Raw genomic sequence first — 19,222 nt, forward strand, 5'->3', positions numbered from 1 at the left:
CGTTCATCTACTGTACTCTGCATCTCACAAAGACACAGTGGTTGGAACCATAAATCTCAAATTTGGACAGACTTCCACCGGTTTAATGTCCATTGCTCGTGTTTTCTGGCCCAAGCAAGTCTCTTGTTCTTATTGGTGTCCTTTAGTAGTGGTTTCTGTACAGCAATTTGACCATGAAGGCCTGATTCACACAGTCTCCTCTGAACAGTTAATGTTGAGATGTGTCTGTTACTTGAACTCTGTGAAGCATTTATTTGGGCTGCAATTTCTGAGGCTGGTAACTATAATGAACTTATTCTCTTTAGCAGAGGTAACTCTGGGTCTTCATTTCCTGTGGTGGTCCTCATGAGAGACAGTTTCATCATAGCGCTTGATGGTTTTTGTGACTGCATTTGAAAAACGTTCAAAAAAGTGATATCTTAAAGTAATGATTGACTGTCATTTCTCTTTGCTTATTTGAGCTGTTCTTGCCATAATACGGACTTGGTCTTTTACCAAATAGGGCTGTCTTCTGTATACCACCCCTACCTTGTCACATTACAACTGATTGGCTTAAACACATTATGAAGGAAATAAATTCCACAAATTAACTTTTAACAAGGCACACCTGTTAATTGAAATGCATTCCAGGTGACTACCTCATGAAGCTGGTTGAGAGACTGCGCGAGTGTGCAAAGCTGTCATCAAGGCAAAGGGTGGCTACTTTGAAGAATATAAAATATATTTTGATTTGTTTAACACTTTTTTGGTTACTACATGATTCCAAGTGTGTTATTTCATAGTTTTGGTGTCTTTACTATTATTCTACAATATAGAAAACAGTAAAAATATAGAAAATCCCTGGAATGAGTAGGTGTGTACAAACTTTTGACTGGTAGTGTATATATTGATTCTTGAAGAATATAACTTATAAATACCTCATGAGCTTAGTTCAACTGTCAAACTCCATGAGAACCCAAAATATAAGCTTGTTTTTTTTTGTAATCATTGTAAATGTAAACAAACACTGTATAGCCTCATAACATGGTTAAAACAATAATGTTGATATCATGGATGATTAGTCCTTGCATCCATAGCTCTGTCAAAAGCTTCTTCGGGGTCAGTGTCCCTTCCACGGGATGGTTGAGCTAACGTAGGCTAATGCGATTAGCATGAGGTTGTAAGTAACAAGAACATTTCCCAGGACATAGACATATCTGATATTGGCAGAAAGCTTAAATTCTTGTTGATCTAACTGCACTGTCCAATTTACAGTAGCTATTACAGTGAAATAATACCATGCTATTGTTTGAGGAGAGTGCACATTTCTGAAGATAAAAAGTTATTAATAAAAAATAAAAATCCATATTTGGGCAGAAATGCAACGGTTCATTGGATCAGTCTAAAACTTTGCACATACACTGCTGTCATCTAGTGTCCAAAATGTATATTGCACCTGGGCTGGAATAACACATTATGGCCTTTCTCTTGCATTTCAAAGATGATGGTAAAAAAAAATACAAAAGAACGGTTGTTTTTTTCTTTGTATTATCTTTTACCAGATCTATTGTGTGTTATTCTCCTACATTCCTTTCACATTTCCACAAACTTCAAAGTGTTTCTTTTCAAATGGTACCAAGAATATGCATATCCTTGCTTCATGGCCTGAGCTACAGGCAGTTAGATTTGGGTATGTCATTTCAGGCAAAAATTTATAAAAAGGGGCGGATCCTTAAGAGTTAATCTGAGAGTGGTTACATTTCTCCAGGCCCATCCCTCAGCTTTTTACCAAAACAGAGGCGGGCGACTGTTTTGTTATTGTTTCATCTGTGGATTTACCCTTTAAACAGATGCATATTATCAAGATATCAAAGCGTTACAAACAAAAAGGTAAACAATAGGCCTATAGCAAATGCAGCATATGGCATTCATTTTTCACATGTAAATAGCACTTTTTAGTAATGCTCAAAGCATGCCATTCCACGAGCGCAGCATTTATTTTTCAACTGGAATCAATGAGCTCAATAAGTCCTCCATTACAACCAAATCATAAACAACAGAGTAGGGCTGGCTAATAAGTACTTAGTTTTGGTGTCATGCTCAGGTAAAACAATTTGGGTAGTCTATATTTCCACATTTCCAAGACCTATTCTTGAAAATCAAGGTGTATAACATTTATTGGAATGACAAAAATTCTGATAGACTTGGGTTTTTAATGAAAATATATAATTTAATCTTATTATTATATGTAGTAGAAAGCGATGGGTTAGAAGAAGCCTACGTAATCAACCCATAAAGCAAAATGTTACGTCCATATATGGCCAGCTATGTAAACTTTAACACTGATTTATCCTGCAATAGATGTCATTCAATTGGTAACATACATTTGTGTCTTCTTCTAATGCCTCTTAAGGGGAAAGTAATCTAAAAGTAACAGAATGTAATCAGATTACGTTACTGAGTTTGGGTAATCCCAAAGTTACTTTACTGATTACAATTTTGGACAGGTAACTAGTAACTGTAATGGATTACATTTAGAAAGTAACCTACCCAACCCTGATCTGCAAAAGGTATAGTTTTGAGATAATTCGTATTTTTCAAGTCCCAGATCTCAGAACTGTTTTGTGATGTCTTGCTCTTTCATGAATCAATAAGTATATCACCTTATATACAATTCTTTTTGATTGACAATCCAGTATTCCCACTGGCAAAAACTGGTTGAATCAATGTTGTTTCCATGTCATTTGAACTAAAACATTTTATGTGATGAAGTTGAATCAATGTGGGAAAATTCATCAACTAAGGGAATTTTGTATTTTTTTTAATGACATGGTGACATTTGTTTTTGATTTCTTGTTAGTTGACAACTCAAGTAATTGAAATAAAAACTGGACGTTGAACTGACATCTGTGCCCAGTGGGTTGTGTTATTGGATTGCAGATGGAACCGTATAGCACCAAGGTAAAAGGTGTTTGCGCAGATTGAACTTTCTGATGATAATAATTTTTTTTATTGGAAATTGACTTTTTCACAAATCTGACATGCTGTATCTCACATATAAATGACCACCTAAGGAGAAACTCTATATAAATAACTCATTTTCTACCAAAATGTCAGATAGGTCACAGTATGCTGATGCCCTTCCTGTCAAGAGGCAGATGTCAGTAGATTTTCATCACCTGAGAGGGAGAGTTGTTTACAGGAACTAGTATTCTCCTAATGGCTGATTCATTTGCATTTAATATAAAATAATAATATAACACATGCCATTAGGCAGACGCATTTATCCAAAGCAACTTACTGTCGTGCGTGAATACATTTGAACATAGGGTACAAGAAGAGCAGGCTCTACAACTACAGATGATTTGCAGAGGGAAGGGTGGAGAGAGAGAGAGTAAAGGGGTGACATGTTTTTGGGTCAATCAGATCACAGATCACGTCACGCCAAGTGTTTACAGTAGTTCTCAAGCTGATAGTAGGACAGGAAGGTCCTGAGGCTAATTATCTTCAACGTAATCCCGAGGTGCCCAGGGAGATACAGCCACTTCGTTCTATCCCATGACTCACCTAATTTGGTTAATTTAACCCACTCACACACAGTCTCTGTTTCAGCCAGTGTCTCATGGCCTGTATTTCTAAAATAGACTCAAGCGTTGCAACACAAGGTGACTATATGCATGCCTCGACACACCAAACCAGTTCTGCAAGTACCGTCACTTTGTGAATAACAACAAGCAAAGGCACAGTGTATTGTGGGATACTGTACCAAGGTTATCAACCACAATCACAGTAGCAGCTCTTTTCCAATAATAACAGAGAGAGATTTTACATGAATGCCATAGGCCTACTGATATTTGCTTAGTGTGTAATGGGTACTGTTGTAATATATCTACTGCTGTACATACTGTATCATTTGTAGTATATCTTGTGTAAATTCATCCGATGTATATACATATAGATTGCATTTGGATTACTGTTACAGTTCTATTTGGGTTGTTCATTGGATTAGTTCTGACATGTATTTTTTTGTGTGTGTACTTGTCTGACATTTAGGAGCTAGTAACATAAGCATTTCACTGCACCTGCTATAAAATCTGCTAAACTGTGTATGCAAGCAATAAACTTAGATTTGATTTGAATATTGTACTTCATGACAAACTGGCAGCTGTTCAAATAAGCAAGTCACTGTGCCTGTGGTCTGCTTCAGGTAATGTAAGTTATACATTTATATATAAACTATTGTCTGACCTTTTCCTATATATGGCAGTCCAGGTGTAAGTGTATGTATGTTTCTCTTCCCATTTCTCAACAAACCTGTGGTGTCTAAAATTGACCATTATGTTTAGGGGGACAAATGTTGGATAGTTTGTGCAAGTGCATGTATTTGTGATGAGATACTACATGTGCACAGTGAACAAATGAACATTATGAATGGATGGTATTGTGCTGAAATATAAGGATTTCATCTCACAGTGGATGATGACTTGTTTAAATGACAATCAACATTCATATTTGTTTCATATTGTTTCAAATTAAAACACAGCTCGCGTTTGATACTGCCCACTGGGAACACACTGGTAGAATCAACCTTGTTTCTAGAACCAACGTGGAATAGACGTTGAATTGACTTTGGGTGTTGGGTGCTCTCTAACCCTCCATGAGCCCTCTGCTCCAATCATCATCAGTAGGACAAATGCGCTGCAGTTTCCAATATTATGCATCTATTAGATAACAAGCATACTTTCTAGGAACAGCAAGTATTCTTAGTGATCTGCCAAAGGCACACTTGAAAAGAGAAATAGTTGTGTTTGGTTTTTGTTTAGATCACAGCTGAAGATCATGGATCACAAAGAAGGTGGGAGGGGCAGTGTACACCTCTCAGCCAATAAAAGCATTGATCGTCTGAATGAGAGGATGACACATTAGTATTGGCCCCACGCATCACTCTGGAGGCACACTGGGCACAGCGAAAATACCCTCATTCAGCTCACTGGTGTGTGTGTGTGTGTGTGTGTGTGTGTGTGTGTGTGTGTGTGTGTGTGTGTGTGTGTGTGTGTGTGTGTGTGTGTGTGTGTGTGTGTGTGTGTGTGTGTGCTCTACTCCCTTGTATTATCCTTCTTGAATTGCAGTGCTGTAATCATGTGTTAATTCTCCTAACAGAACCCAAAAATTCCAAAAATACTTCAAAACAAGGAAATAACTATTTAGGATCAGTTATTAGAATGTCTATAAAACATTTGTTATGTTTACCAGCCTCACATCAAGCAACAGCCAGTTATAGCTATATCCGATTATCCATGTGGTACTGTATGTCATAAGATTTACAATAAAAGTTTATTCAAAAAGAGTTCAATACAGAGAAACATAAGAACCTTTCAATATCAAACATCATAGCAAAAATATATATTTTTAAATGTAATATTTGTTTTGAGAAAATCTTAAACACAACAAACACACATTTCAAATGCACAAACGTCTGACCTGAGAATGCCATGGAAACCAATGAAAAACCACTGAGTAATCACCAAAAAGATCTGTATCACTACATACAAAACCAGAGATCTGAAAGACAGCAACAGTTAGTATGAAGTCAGTAAAGACAAACACACAGAAAAAAAGGTGGAAAATGGGACGAGAGAGAGGTGGACACAGAGAGAGAGACAATATAGAGAGAGTAAGGAGAGGAGAGATATCGGATGAAGTACACACAAAAGGGGGAGAAAAGACAGAGAGAGAGAGGAGAAAGAAAAAAGCAAGACTCAAACAGTCCCTTTATCTTTCCTTCCTTGCAGACCTTTCGTAACAGATGTATCTCTGGAAGGGATGGTAGGCACCATGTTGGTCCCCCCCAGCCAGTCCCAGTGGGAGAAGAACGGGGCAAAGTTTGTCCCAGGCATCTGGTGGTGAGCGTCATGTTTGGGGGGTCCGCCCCACAGGCCGAAGGGTACCAGGCGGTGCAGCGACCAGGGGAAGTCGTAGCCACAGTGGTCCTCAGTGGACACACAGATGGTGAACATCATGAAGCCCCAGGTGGTCAAGCAGTGGCACTGCAGCAAGAGGGGGTCCACGGTGGTCCAGAATCCCACACTGATCAGCTCCCATGCGGACAGGTACTGGGTGACCAGGCTGAAGGGCTGAAGGTACTGGTGGTGCATGGCATGGAAGGTACGGTACAGCCAGGGGACTCTGTGGTGGAGGAGATGCCAGAGGTAGTACTGGAAGTCAAAGACCACTGTGCACCCCAGGATACCCAGGAGGAAGCTCGTTAGAGTGGGGGCTTTGCGAGGGAGCGGGATGGGTGGCCTCCACAGCCACTGGCCCACGGTGGCAGGGAAGACATAGACCAGGTGGTTGTAGACTGTGAGGCCGAGCGTGGTCCAGATGTTGTCCCATGTGACAGGTCTGTCTGGGTGGAGCTTGTAGCGGTTGAGGGTGGGCCAGCTGGGGGCCAGGACGTCCAACAGGGTGTAGAGGGTCACCAGGAGGAGGTAGGTGGAGACTGAGATGACCACAGGGAACAGAGGGCTCCGCAGCTCAGCCTGGTGGTACTGCAGGAGGTAGTCCCACACTGGCTGAAGGACGGACGGCTCCGGGAGCCCCAGACCCAGGGTCGTGTTAACTACATCCAGGTGAGAAATCCAGATGACAGCCACATCACTGAACAAACCGCCAGCACTCATTATGACCACAACTAGAATTGGTGGTTCTCTATAAAGTCTACTAATCACAGATTATTAATTTATAACTGGGTAGGTTGCAGCAGAGTCCACAAGAATAGCATAGATCCTTACAGCTCTAACGTAATGTTTGTTTTTCTGCAAAAAGCAAATCATCTGATGCCGTCGTGCCAACTTGGGTTGGCGGTCGATCTTAGCCTTTTATGTACATCGAGGCGCCACCTCCTCCCCCCCCCCCCCCCCCCCCCCCTGGGTTTTAAAGCAGGTGGTCTGTGAAGACCCCTCTTTCTCTGGCCAGAGGATCGCTGCCAGCACTCAGGACCTGAGTCACAGCAGCTCTTATTTCTGACCTAGATCTTAGAGAGCTGCCTCCCACCAATCAGAAGTGACTTGAATTTGACTTTGTCAAAAGAGCAGTGTGTTTTCATTACTGGCATTGAGGAGCAACAATACACTGTTGTCAAAAAGCAAGACTTTGGTGCAGTCTGTTTAATGCAGACACTGTCGTATGAGCATAATACGTTGAAAAGACATCTTGGTTTGGTTCAAAATACATATTGTTTGTTGAAAAGATGTCCAAAAGACGTATTTCAACCAATTTTGCTCAATGGCCGATAATCTGTCAAATTAATCACTTTGGTTAAACCTGTTGATTATTTTATTAAAAACAACATTTTTAAAGATGTTTTTCTCTTTTTTAATTTGTATTTCTCTCTTTCTCTCTCTCTTCATCTTATTGGCTTGTTGTGAGGGCCAACAGTAATACATCATAAAAGCTGTCAGAAGTGACGTTCAAAGGTTCTACTTATTCATGTTGAATTACACTTGGCAACAAAAATACAATGTTGAATTGTTGTATGGTTCAGCTTGCATCATACTGCTGAGAATAAGGTCTGATAGTTGGAAGTGAAAAGAGGCAAGTGGTCCACCACAGAGGTGGTTTCTATGGTGGAGCTCAAGTAATCCCTTTCTAACTCAAACAAGGCTTTATATACATTTTATATAAATTAACCTAATAATGGGCAATGAATTCTGCTTAAATGTTTATGATAATTGCATATAAACGCTGTTTATGTGCAATGGCACCACTAGATGTTGTGCTGTCTGGCACCACTAGAGGGCAGACAAGTACCACTGGAAGAAAGACGGCTCTACTCTGTACCGTAGATAGTTGTTTCTGAAGGGTTTTTTCACTTACATCATTGGAATCTTGATTCCAAAACATTTCATTTGTGGACACACAACCCTTTTCTGAGGGCTGCAATTGAAAATCTCCCTTTTTTCAAATGTTTTCATGAATACCTGAAACTGAGTGATGTGAAGCTCCATTAATCTTTGTTTTTATATGCATTAGAAGAAGTTGAAGTGTAGAGCAGCACATTGTAGGATTTGAATGTATCTCAATGGGAACCTACATTACTGTGTATTACTGTTGTCTGGTCCATAGCTGTTCCACATACATTTTAGGGACCAAAAATGTAACAACAAGATAACCTCATGACACAACAACAAAGTAATCTAATTCTCCAATTTACAGATTTTCATTTCAACTTTGAAGGGGACTCAGTGGTCGCTATGCAATGCGAGAGTAATTCAATTATGTTTACAGATATTTCATTAGGACTTCTTATGCTTTTCCCCTCTCACCCCCTCCATGGAGACATTACGTCTCTTCTGCGTAGCATTTTTTAATTTAGCTTGGCCAACTCTGAAGGGAGCAGTTTCATCACCCTAAACAACAGAAATACATTTTAGTTGTGGAAGAGGAGGGCGGATAAAGGGTTGAAGACACAGCTGAGATCCACCCTCCCTCAGGTGAGGTCTGTAGGGGCATGAAGGCTAAACAAGGAACCAGCCGGCGTTTCTGAAGCACCTGAGGCGTGGTCTCCCTACTGGCGCTATGCAGGGAGGGAGCTGGAAATCTGGTCACAATGCGGGCATGGTGGACGGACAGAAGACACATTTTACAGTTTTTCTCAATTGCTAAAACACAATTTCTGAAACTTTGCTCCATTTCCTGAAAACATTAAACACAAAACCTCATCTTCAAGCACTATTTACATAACCTCTGACTCCTCTCGCAAAATGAAACATTCGCCTCAAAACAGTTTTACCTGTGTTCAAAATCAAACACTGCTCTCAAATCATAAACAAAGTGATCAAAATGATATACACTCTCAAGCAGTCAGTAAACAATACACCGAAGAAATAGAAAACACATTGTTCAAAACAGAGAAGTACATTTTTAATCTAAAAAAATATTCATATTTTTCCGTCATTGTCTTTTGATGAACGAAAACATGTTCTATCATAGTAGCTCAAAATTGATCAGAAATTACTACTCTGCTTTGCTCTTTGCAATTTTGTTTTTTGTTCTTCCTCCTCCTTGTACCCCTATTTGTACAGTACTGTACCCTGCATCTCACAAACTTGTCCTTTGTCTCTGTGATACTGTAATTCTTGTTCTTTGTTGATATGAACCTGCAACCAGTCAAAATCTATTGTGCAGTCAGTACTGTTAATAAATGGAAAGTACAATGTTCAGGGCCATACAATTTGTCCATTGTACAGTATACAGTCTACAATGCACTGTACTACAATATACAATACTAAAAGGGACAAAAATCAAAGGAGTAAACATGTGATCAATGTGCTTCTTCTTGTCTTTGGGCTGGGTCAGGCCAGAGCACTTCGTCGACATCACAAGCAATATTGTCCCTCCTGAGGCAACGGGGGAAGAAGCTTCTTGTGTGCCGTATCCAGCCCTGACATGATTCCTCACCTATATCACCACAGGCTAAATCCATGGTTTGCAGCAGATTGACTCTGGTGTAGGGTTGTCTATCATACACTTTCCATCTCCAAGAGGAGAAAAACTCCTCAATCGGATTCAGGAAAGGCGAGTATGGAGGGAGGTACAAGTTCATAAACTGCACATTGATGTTAAACCATTCCCTTACCTGAGCAGCTCGGTGGAAACTGACATTGTCCCACACTATCACATAGGTGGGGATGGGATTCTCATTTAGCTCTTGACCCTGCTGCTCTTGAACCTGCTGCTCAAATAAAATATATCTTAGATTGGCAATAAATGTTAGAAGGTGCTGGGTGTTATATGGCCCGAGTGTAACATGGTGATGTAGAACACCATGGTTGCTGATAGCAGCACAGATTGTGACATTGCCACCTCGTTGACCAGGGACTTCAACAATGGCCCGCTGTCCAATCATGTTTCGGCCTCTCCTTCTCCTCTTTGTTAGATTGAAGCCTGCTTCATCGACAAAGATGAACTCATGGGGTCTGTCCAAGGATTCCAAGTCAAATATTGTCTGTGTAGAAATACAATATACTGTATGTAGGATTTTGTAAGTCGTACAGAGACAGTGCTATACTGTAGAGTACAATTAGGCCTACTGTATGCACTTCTGATTCACATGCATTGTATGTACTGAAGAGTAATGTCATTCACATAGTATGTGTTAGTACTGTAGACAATCTGGATTACAGTAAATGTTTCTGAATGTACACTTACTTGCACATACTGAGCTTGCAGTTCTTTCACCCTTGGTGAGTTGCGCTCAAAAGGTACTCTGTATACTTGTTTCATTCGCATCCTGTTACGATGGAGGACACGGTCAATTGTGGAAATGCTCACACTGTCGATTCCCTGGAAGTATGTGTTGTCTTCTATCACTCGTTCCTGGATTTCTCTGAGTCGTATTGCATTATCTTGAAGGACCATGCCAACTATAACGGCCTCTTGCTCCCGAGTGAATATAGCTGTCCTTCCACCTGCATGTGGCAGCCTCGCAATTCTACAAAAAGTAGTTGTGCAGTTACAAAACATTATTCATGCAGCACAATACATACAGTGATTAACTTTACAAATGTCTTTTGAAACAGCTGCATATAGCGTAGTACAGTAAATTTGCAATTACAAAAATACAGTAGTATACTGCACCTGTTCTCTTCTCTGAATGTCCTTACTATGGTGGACACAGAAAATCGGCTCAAATTGGGTTGCACTCTAAGTCCTGCTTCCCTCATTGTCAGTCCATGGACAAGAACATGGTCTATAACTTTTGCTCGAATTTCATCAGATATTTCCACTCTTTGTCTTCCTCTTCCTCTTCGTCATCCTCTTCCTCTTTCTTGCCCTCCTCCTCCTCCTCTTCCTCCTCGTCGCCCACCTCGCATACGCACTCGTCCTCGTCCTCTCACATTGTTTCTTCTATCCATTCTCAGACTTTCTCCTTCCCACCTTCAACAACCTGTTTGCTCTCTGAACTGGCTTATATTGGTTGTGTCGCATCATTTGAAACAGGTTAAATCCATTTTGAGTGGTTGTGTTCAATCAATGACATGTGTTCTCTATTTGTATTTGATTGCTGCCACTTGTGTTTACCAGTATGGATGACATGTGCATTAGAGTGCAGAATGTGTTTTGAGAATGAGAATGTGTTTAGAGTTTTGCTGAAAAGTCTAAGTGAGATCTGCAAATTGTGTTTTACCATGTGAAATGGTTTAAGGTATTGACAACAGACTGCATAATTAGCTAAATGAGTCCAGGCAACTGAGAACTTTGTTCAGCCAATGGGTTTTAGTGTTTTAGCAATTGTAATACTGTAATACCATGTGTAGACCCCCAAGAATTTGGGCACAATCAGAATGTGGACATGATCAGGACAAAGACGCATGTTAGTACGAGAGAGAGAGAGAGAGAGAGAGAGAGAGAGAGAGAGAGAAAGAGAGAGAGAGAGAGAGAGAGAGAGAGAGAGAGAGAGAGAGAGAGAGAGAAGAGAGAGAGAGAGAGAGAGAGAGAGAAAGAGAGAGAGAGAGAGAGAGAGAGAGAGAGAGAAAGGTGATCCAATCCACAGGTGAACCAACATTCAGAACAGTGACTGATGAACACAGGGAAATGAAGTAGCGCCATGAAATTCCAACTGAAAACCACTTCACCTTGTTCTCCCATATTCTTCATAAAGAACATATCCTGTACAATCCCATTCAATGCAGCTGAGACACATATTGTACATAGATCTATTTTCAGCTGGCGTGGTGCAGTATCTCTCCACTGGAGTAACACTGAGGGCCTCCTATGACTAAAGTGAACCCATAGGGGACACCAGGGCCTATATGGGAACATGTTTTGTTTTTCACGGCGCCACCATTGGGCCTTTGATTAAAAGCAGAGCAAGAAGACACAGTTACCATGTTACCGTGGGTCTCTCACCTGTGGAATTAATTATTGCTATGGCGATGAAGGATGAAACGTCATGTTGCCACTGATTTTTAGATAAACAAGCCATGCTGCAACCTCTCTCAGATCACACCAGCCCAGGATTCTAACCAGGTAGGAACACCACCCCTCCTACAGAGCTTTTGTTATGTCTAACCATATGTTGTTTTATGTGTCTGTAGAGTAATATCTCATATTTGTACATGTCGCCTATTGAGTGCTTTTGAATACTTGCGGCCATAGATTTAGACTTAACTCTGACCTTTATTTGAATAAACGTAGACTTTAAACTGTTTTTAAATTGTTTTTCCTTTACACTTTCCCCAGTAGGTTGTGAAAGACATTGTCCTCCTATCAGCACCATGCCAAGCCAACTCCAGAGTGCCATGGACGCACTTATAACAGTTTTCTACAAATACTCTGGGAACGACGGAGACAAATACAAGCTCAACAAGGGAGAGCTGAAACAGCTACTGAACAGTGAACTCACTGACTTTCTCATGGTAAACAAGCTGTTTAATACTCATCATTTATCAATCTCAATATATGTTGACATTATTTTGGTATTCTCTTCACTAGACAGTGTTTATCAATTGAAAGGCCCCTAAACACTATTTAATTGTTAATAAATGTATTGGTCACATGCTCCAAATACAACAGGTGTAGACTTTCCAGTGAAATGCTTACTAACGAGCCCATTCCCAACAATGCAGAGTTACAAAGTAAGACAAATATTTGCTAAATTAAAAAGTAAATGGTAAAACAATAAAATAACAATAACAAGGCTGTATACTAGGAGTACCTGTACCAAGTCAATGTGCAGGGGAACGAGGTAGTTGAGGTAATTGAGGTAATACAGTAGGTACATGTAGGTAGGGGTTAAAAGTGACTAGGCAATCAGGATATATGATAAACAGCGTAGCAACAGCGTATGTTATGTGTGAGTGTATATGTGTGGCGTCTATATGCATGTGTGTGTGTTTTTTTTATGTGAGCGTATGTGGTGGTGTGTGTGTGTGTGTGTGTGTGTGTGTGTGTGTGTGTGTGTGTGTGTGTGTGTGTGTGTGTGTGTGTGTGTGTGTGTGTGTGTGTGTGTGTGTGTGTGTGTGTGTGTGTGTATGTCTGTGTGTGTTGGAGTGTCAGTGTAGTATGTGTAGTCTAGTGAGTGTGCATAGAGCCAGTGCAAGGAAACTGTAAAACACAGTAGCATGAATAGAAAAAAACAACTGTATAATTTATATTTATATTAATCTGTTTTAGCTGTGTGTTGAACCTCAAATAAGAAGCTAGCTGTCTTGAATTACAAACCTTCTTGTGACATTTAGATGAAATCATAACAGCATTAATTTCATGATGAACATTAGTGATATTTATGCTGTATTTGTGGATATGTTGGGGTGCTTTTTGATGCTACTTGACTACCCATTGAGACTTGAAAGATGAATTAGACAACCAAATACATATTGAATTTATCAGATTCACTCATGTCAGGATTGTACAAATCCATGTGGTCTGTTGTGTTCATTTGTTCCAATTATAGACCTACTACACAACATTTACATGATTCTCTAGAGACGTGGCAATGTTGTTTTTCTGTTCTTCAATATGCCTCAGTGGCTAGAAAGCATACAATTACACTCTTACAAAAAAGGTTTCCAAAAGGGTTCATTAGCTGTCCCCATAGGAGAACCCTTTTTGGTTCCAGGTAGAATCCTCTATAGAAAGGGTTCTACATGGAACCCAAAAGGGTTGTACCTGGAACCAAAAGGGTTCGACCTGCAACCAAGTGCATTATTCAACATGTTCTCTTATGGGGACAGACAAATAACCCTTTAAGGTTAGCTCCTTTTTTTCTAGGAGTGTAGAACATAGTTGATAAAGAGAATGGTAGAGTTATCTAGTTATCCAAAAAGGAGGCAAGAAGGAAACATTAACGCAAAGGGACCTTATTTGACATTTCTCCTTCTACATTACGCTGGATTAGTTTAGCCGCTGTGAAGTTTTGATTTCTGGTTAAGTTGAGTATAAGTCTCTTGCTTTTGTAATTTTGTGAAAGCAGGCAAGATAGTAGTTCCTCTTCACTGCCCTGTCTGATTGTAGTAGGTTGTTGTAGATAACCTACCATGCTGCAGTGCCCGTGGTGGTGTAGAGGAGTGGACAAGTGTTCGTGTGTGTGTGTGTGTGTGTGTGTGTGTGTGTGTGTGTGTGTGTGTGTGTGTGTGTGTGTGTGTGTGTGTGTGTGTGTGTGTGTGTGGTGTGTGTGTAGATCAGAAGTCCCTACAAGAATAGTAAACAAAAAATGTTTTGACCATATTTTGTTAGTCCCCAAAAGGTCAAATGCTATTTCTAGGGGATTTAGGGTTAAGGTAGAATTAGTGTTAGGGTTAGATTTAGGGTTAGGGTTTAGGTTTGGGGGTTAAGGTTAAGGTTAAGGAAAATAGGATTTTGAAAGGTTATAAATTGTGTGTACCTGCAAGATTAGTTAAACAAGACTGTGTGTATGCGAGTGTGTTTGGGGAGTAAACCTGCCTGTCTGTGTTCTAATGGATGAGCCTCATACCATGAGAGATGGAGTGAGGGGTTGAAGAGACAAATCTCTCCTCCCTCCTTTTTTTCTCACTACATCTTCTCCCTCCCTCTGATGGAAGGAAGCCTCAGGTGCCTATGCATCATCACCAGTGACCCACATCACCTCAAAATATAAACTTGGACTACTCTCTTCTGATGTCACTAGTCTCCACCCACCGACGTGCCTCTGACAAGTATAGAGACGGTGTCCTGGTAACAGTCGAATACACATTCAGGACACGCCACAAATGGCACCCTATTCCTTAATTAGTGCACTACTTGTCAAAGTGCCATTGACAAGTAGCGTCATTTGGGACCCATACTGTAGTTTCATATCCTGGGGACAACAGTGAGCTAATTACGTGGTTTATTTCCGTAACCTATCACTCTTCTACTGATCACAGGCAGACTGTATGCTGAGACGATAGATATTACTGCTTAATTAGATCCATCGTTGTTACCTTGGGCCAAATACTGACTTTTCACATAAATTTCAATGAGATTTGTACATATACAGTCAAGCTGTGTGTGTGTGTGTGTGCTACATACCTCCATTAGCTCCATGTCACTACTCTGTATCACAGGCTGGCTTGGCTTGACTGACAGAAACCATCCAACGGTCACCATCTCACACACACACACAAGTGCACATACACACTTCTGATGGTTCTCAGCTTATGGTTCATTGATTATCGCCACCGTCACTCTGGATTCCAGTGGACATTGGCTGTGTGGTGTGGTGCCCTGCTGTGCTGTGCTGTGCCCAGTCAGTGCCTTTGGCAGTCTAATATCCGGGATGGGGCTCCAGCACCATGAATCCAATGACTCAGAGCCTGAGGCGTCTCTCCTCAGATCTCCCCCATCTCCATCTCAGATCTCTGGCTGGGAGATTGACACAGGGCCTGATTGCAGCCTGCTGTCATGAGGGGACTTGTTTATTGGCCAAGCAGCTGAATCCAGATCGGTCAATGGGCGACATGAGACATGATTCAGGACGGTCTATTTCCTGTTGATTAGAGTAGTAGAGTGAGTCGGAGGCCTGGAGCAAGCTCAGTGGAACAGAATACATTAGAGTTACAGTATAGAATATTTGCTGCTGTTCAATTGTTGTTTTAATTATGAGATATGCCTATATCTTTAGACTCAAAATGATGTTGATCTCATGGACTGTCAGTCCTTGCATCCATAGATCTGTATATTCATTTGAGAGTGGTTACATTCCCCTAGCCCCATCCTTCAGATTATCAAGGTTTTAAATGATTTGATTGGTGGCTCAGTTGGTAGAGCATGGTGTTTGCAATTCCAGTGTTATGGGTTCAATTCCCACAGGGGACCAGTATGGAAAATAAATTGTATGAAATGTATGCAATTCACTACTGTAAGTTGCTTTGGATAAGAGCATCTGCTCAATGACTAAAATGTAAATGTGGTTAGATCTTTGATTAATTGTTGTTTCTTTTCATTTCCAGTCTCAGAAAGACCCCATGCTGGTGGAGAAGATCATGAATGATCTGGACTCCAACAAAGACAACGAGGTGGACTTCAATGAGTTTGTGGTTCTGGTGGCGGCCCTGACCGTAGCCTGCAACGACTTCTTCCAGGAGAAGCAGAAGAAGAATGCCAACTAACAGTTAAATCCGAAATGGCTTCCCCTTGCCTATTTAGTGCACTTCTATTGGCCAAAGCGTCATAGGGCTATGCCAGGTCTACATAGGGCTCTGGTCAAAAGTAGTGCACTGCATAGGGAATAGGGAGCCATTTCAGATTGGCCCGTGGATAGAAATAGAATTAGAAACCAACAGAGGTAGAAAGTAACGAATTACAACCACACCCATCATGCTGAACATTGAATATTTACTGTGATCACTTCGCAATTCCCCATGGTCTCAGTGCTACTAAAACCACTACACTATATGTTTGTCAACAGCAGAAGGAGATAAGACTAAAGTCGAAATCATAAATGAACATACTTTTGCTAGAGATAGGATACTTCTGTCCCTCCGACGCATCAAAACAGATGATTTCAAACATGGTGTCACACTACCCTGAGTGCCAGACTGTTTCAGCTCTCAACAACACTTCTGGCCAGAGAACATAACCACAAAGATCTGGCTGGAGCCGAAACAGACTGGTACCCAAGCTATCGTCACATAGCCTGGGTGATATCAGAATAAGTGTCTGCTTGGTTAGTTCAATGATTGATTTATTCTGTCATTCATCCATCTTTTCATTGATTTTTGCAATGTATTGTAACTATCAATGTGTCACATCTTGCAAAGAGGGAGGGGGGTTATTTCCTGTAAATCAGAGACATACTTGAGAATGTTCCTTCCATTCTAAAATGTGCTTGTTTCATGCAACCCTTTCTGTCACTTAATGAGAAATGTAAATCTAATTACAATTGCATGAGCATGTTTCTTATTCATAATTAATTTGCCATCACATGTAAATGATTGACAGCATTGACAGCCTATAATCATATGAAAATGATTAGCTTGACAATATTTGTTTTATATTGTGACAGTAACACAGCATAATAAAGTTCTAATCCCCAAGACCTTGAGTGTGTGTGTTTTAGACTTAGTGTGTTGGTGTGCGTGCGAGTGTGAGGGTATGTGTATGTGTGCTTGTATGTGCCGGTCCTTCTGAATATTTCTCAAGGAGAGGTTGTGCTGTGCTTTTGGATGGTCTCTGTATAATGCGCCTGGTGATGCGTTCGATGACGCATGATGACGATGACGCAATCCCCATTAACCACCTGGACCTTTCACCACCTGTCAGTCAAAGTGACTCATGACATCCCAACTTCAGAAGCAGTCACAGTGGCAGTTTTTCCTTGGGGATTCATAAAGTGCATCCACGCTAGAAAGTGCAGAAGAACAACATTTTATTTTTTACAAATGTGATTTTAACCCCTAATCTGAACCTGAGCTTTTACACTAACCTTACACCCACCTTCTGATCCATTAGAAGCAACAAAGCATCTTTAGGTTTTAGAAAAGCGCTATAGAAGAGCAATGTATTGTTAACAACAACAACATACTGTATACAGTACCTCATTAATTATCTCTACAGTCCTAACAGTATCCCCTGTTGTCTGAGCTGAAACCATAACATTAAGAATTAGTAAAGTCTTCCTTTCTTTTTTCAGACCCCCAACCCCCTGTCTCTACTCCAACACAGAGATCTGTTATTGAGGATCCTGAAGGAAAAACATTCATGAGCCATCATCTACGTACGTACGGATTCACACGCACGCACACACACACACACACACACGCACACACGCACACACACGCACACACATGCACACACACACACATTCACACACACACACACAGAAAGTTCATTTCTAATTTCTGTGTGATTGGTTGTGATTGAGCGAGATAATGAGCCTGTCCCCCTGGAGGAAAATTATGTGATGATTATCTTTTTTTTTGTGACAGCTGTAATCATAGAGACTTGGAAATTATACTTATTTTTCCATGATTCATAGATTCTCTCTTTGTTAAAGAACTTGTAGTCGGTGTAACACCATTCTTATCTTTTGTTATTATCAACCCCTTAGAGTGATGTGGTGTCACAGTTAAAGTTTGCTGTTGTGTCATCTTTCCATTGGAAGCATGCTGAACTAGTACATGCATTGCATAGCTTGTCAGTCTCTTCATTTAATATGTGTGTACTGTAAGTGACTATAAGAATAGTATTTTTTACATCATGGTTTACATGAACCATCCTTGTGTAACACGCACGCATGCACGCACACACACACACACACGCACGCACGCACGCACGCACGCACGCACGCACGCACGCACGCACGCACACACACACACACACACACACACACACACACACACACACACATACACACACACACAAACACCCTTCCTTTTGACTGCTGTCTCTCCCCATCAAATACACATTTCTCTCTCACTGTCAGAAAGCCTCTATTTCTTTGGTGGCAACATTTATCTCTTTCTCCCCTTGTCCTTCTCTCTAAACCCTGATCGGACCCTCAGTCTGTGACATCTACAAAACTGATCATGAAGGGCTTGTTTTGCCATTCAAGCATAAACTACAATCATCTATCACTCCCCTCCCATCATGTTATGTTCGGGATGGAGAGATGGAGGGTTGTGATGGTAGATTTTTCTTTTCACAGCCAACAGCCCGTCACTCACACTATAATACTTTCAGATGGTCTCTTGGTTTTGGTATTTGTGTTTGTCTCCATGTCTTTCACCTCACAATGGGGCTTCATAATGGGAGGATCAGCTCTTAGTGGTGGCTATAATCTGTAGTAGATATGTGATCCTTCTCTTTCTAATCCTGAATGCTAAATGAAGACAACCAAGCCTGACAGGGTACTTATTGACTGTGTCAGCGATAGTTGCAACCAGGGTCTATTTAAATCCCAATGACCAGGGATCAGCCATTTAGTATTTTGTAGTATTTTATTAGGATCCCCATTAGCTACTGCTAAAGCAGCAGCTACTCTTCCACAAAACACAAAACGTTACATAATACATAACATTAATAGACAAGTACAGCACAAGGACAGAACTACATAAAAAGCCATCGGTAGGCTGCTGCAGATACAGGGAAATGTTTCCTTCACGGGGGACTAAGGACTTTATGTTCAAAGATACATATCAGCCCATTAGAAAAAGACACACAAACCACAAAATCCAAGGTTGTCCTTTACAGTTTCTCTCCATATGCCCTTAAAATAACGTAATGAGGGAAAGAGAGAGAA

The 19,222-nt window shown here is 40.7% G+C and overlaps 2 protein-coding genes across 3 annotated transcripts; one reads left to right on the forward strand and one right to left on the reverse strand.

Moving 5' to 3' along the window:
* Positions 1 to 5,738: 5,738 nt before the first annotated feature.
* On the reverse strand, positions 5,739 to 6,659 carry ch25hl2 (cholesterol 25-hydroxylase like 2). Its single transcript, XM_014137817.1, has one exon. It carries the CDS (start codon positions 6,657 to 6,659, stop codon positions 5,739 to 5,741), a length of 921 nt encoding a protein of 306 aa, XP_013993292.1.
* A 5,267-nt stretch (positions 6,660 to 11,926) lies between these two features.
* s100z (S100 calcium binding protein Z) lies at positions 11,927 to 17,013 on the forward strand. Of its 2 annotated transcripts, none has more exons than XM_014138379.3 (3): positions 11,927 to 12,009; positions 12,223 to 12,398; positions 15,933 to 17,013. In XM_014138379.3, the coding sequence occupies exons 2-3, from the start codon at positions 12,258 to 12,260 to the stop codon at positions 16,089 to 16,091; spliced, it is 300 nt and encodes a 99-aa protein (XP_013993854.1). In that variant the 5' UTR covers positions 11,927 to 12,009; positions 12,223 to 12,257; the 3' UTR covers positions 16,092 to 17,013. The 2 variants fall into 2 exon arrangements, with proteins under 2 accessions (XP_013993854.1, XP_013993863.1); XM_014138388.3 differs by having other exon boundaries at positions 11,992 to 12,009; positions 12,226 to 12,398.
* The last annotated feature ends 2,209 nt before the right edge of the window (positions 17,014 to 19,222 follow it).

This window comes from Salmo salar, chromosome 01, assembly GCF_965601325.2.
Source record: "Salmo salar chromosome 01, fSalSal1, whole genome shotgun sequence".
NCBI classification, from domain to species: Eukaryota; Metazoa; Chordata; class Actinopteri; order Salmoniformes; family Salmonidae; genus Salmo; species Salmo salar.

Coding starts and splice junctions, on each gene's coding strand:
- s100z (XM_014138379.3), top strand. CDS start 12,258: ATGCCAAGCCAACTCCAGAGTGCCATGGACGCACTTATAACAGTTTTC. Junction 12,399..15,932: donor AACTCACTGACTTTCTCATG/GTAAACAAGCTG, acceptor TTTCATTTCCAG/TCTCAGAAAGACCCCATGCT.
- ch25hl2 (XM_014137817.1), bottom strand. CDS start 6,659: ATGAGTGCTGGCGGTTTGTTCAGTGATGTGGCTGTCATCTGGATTTCT.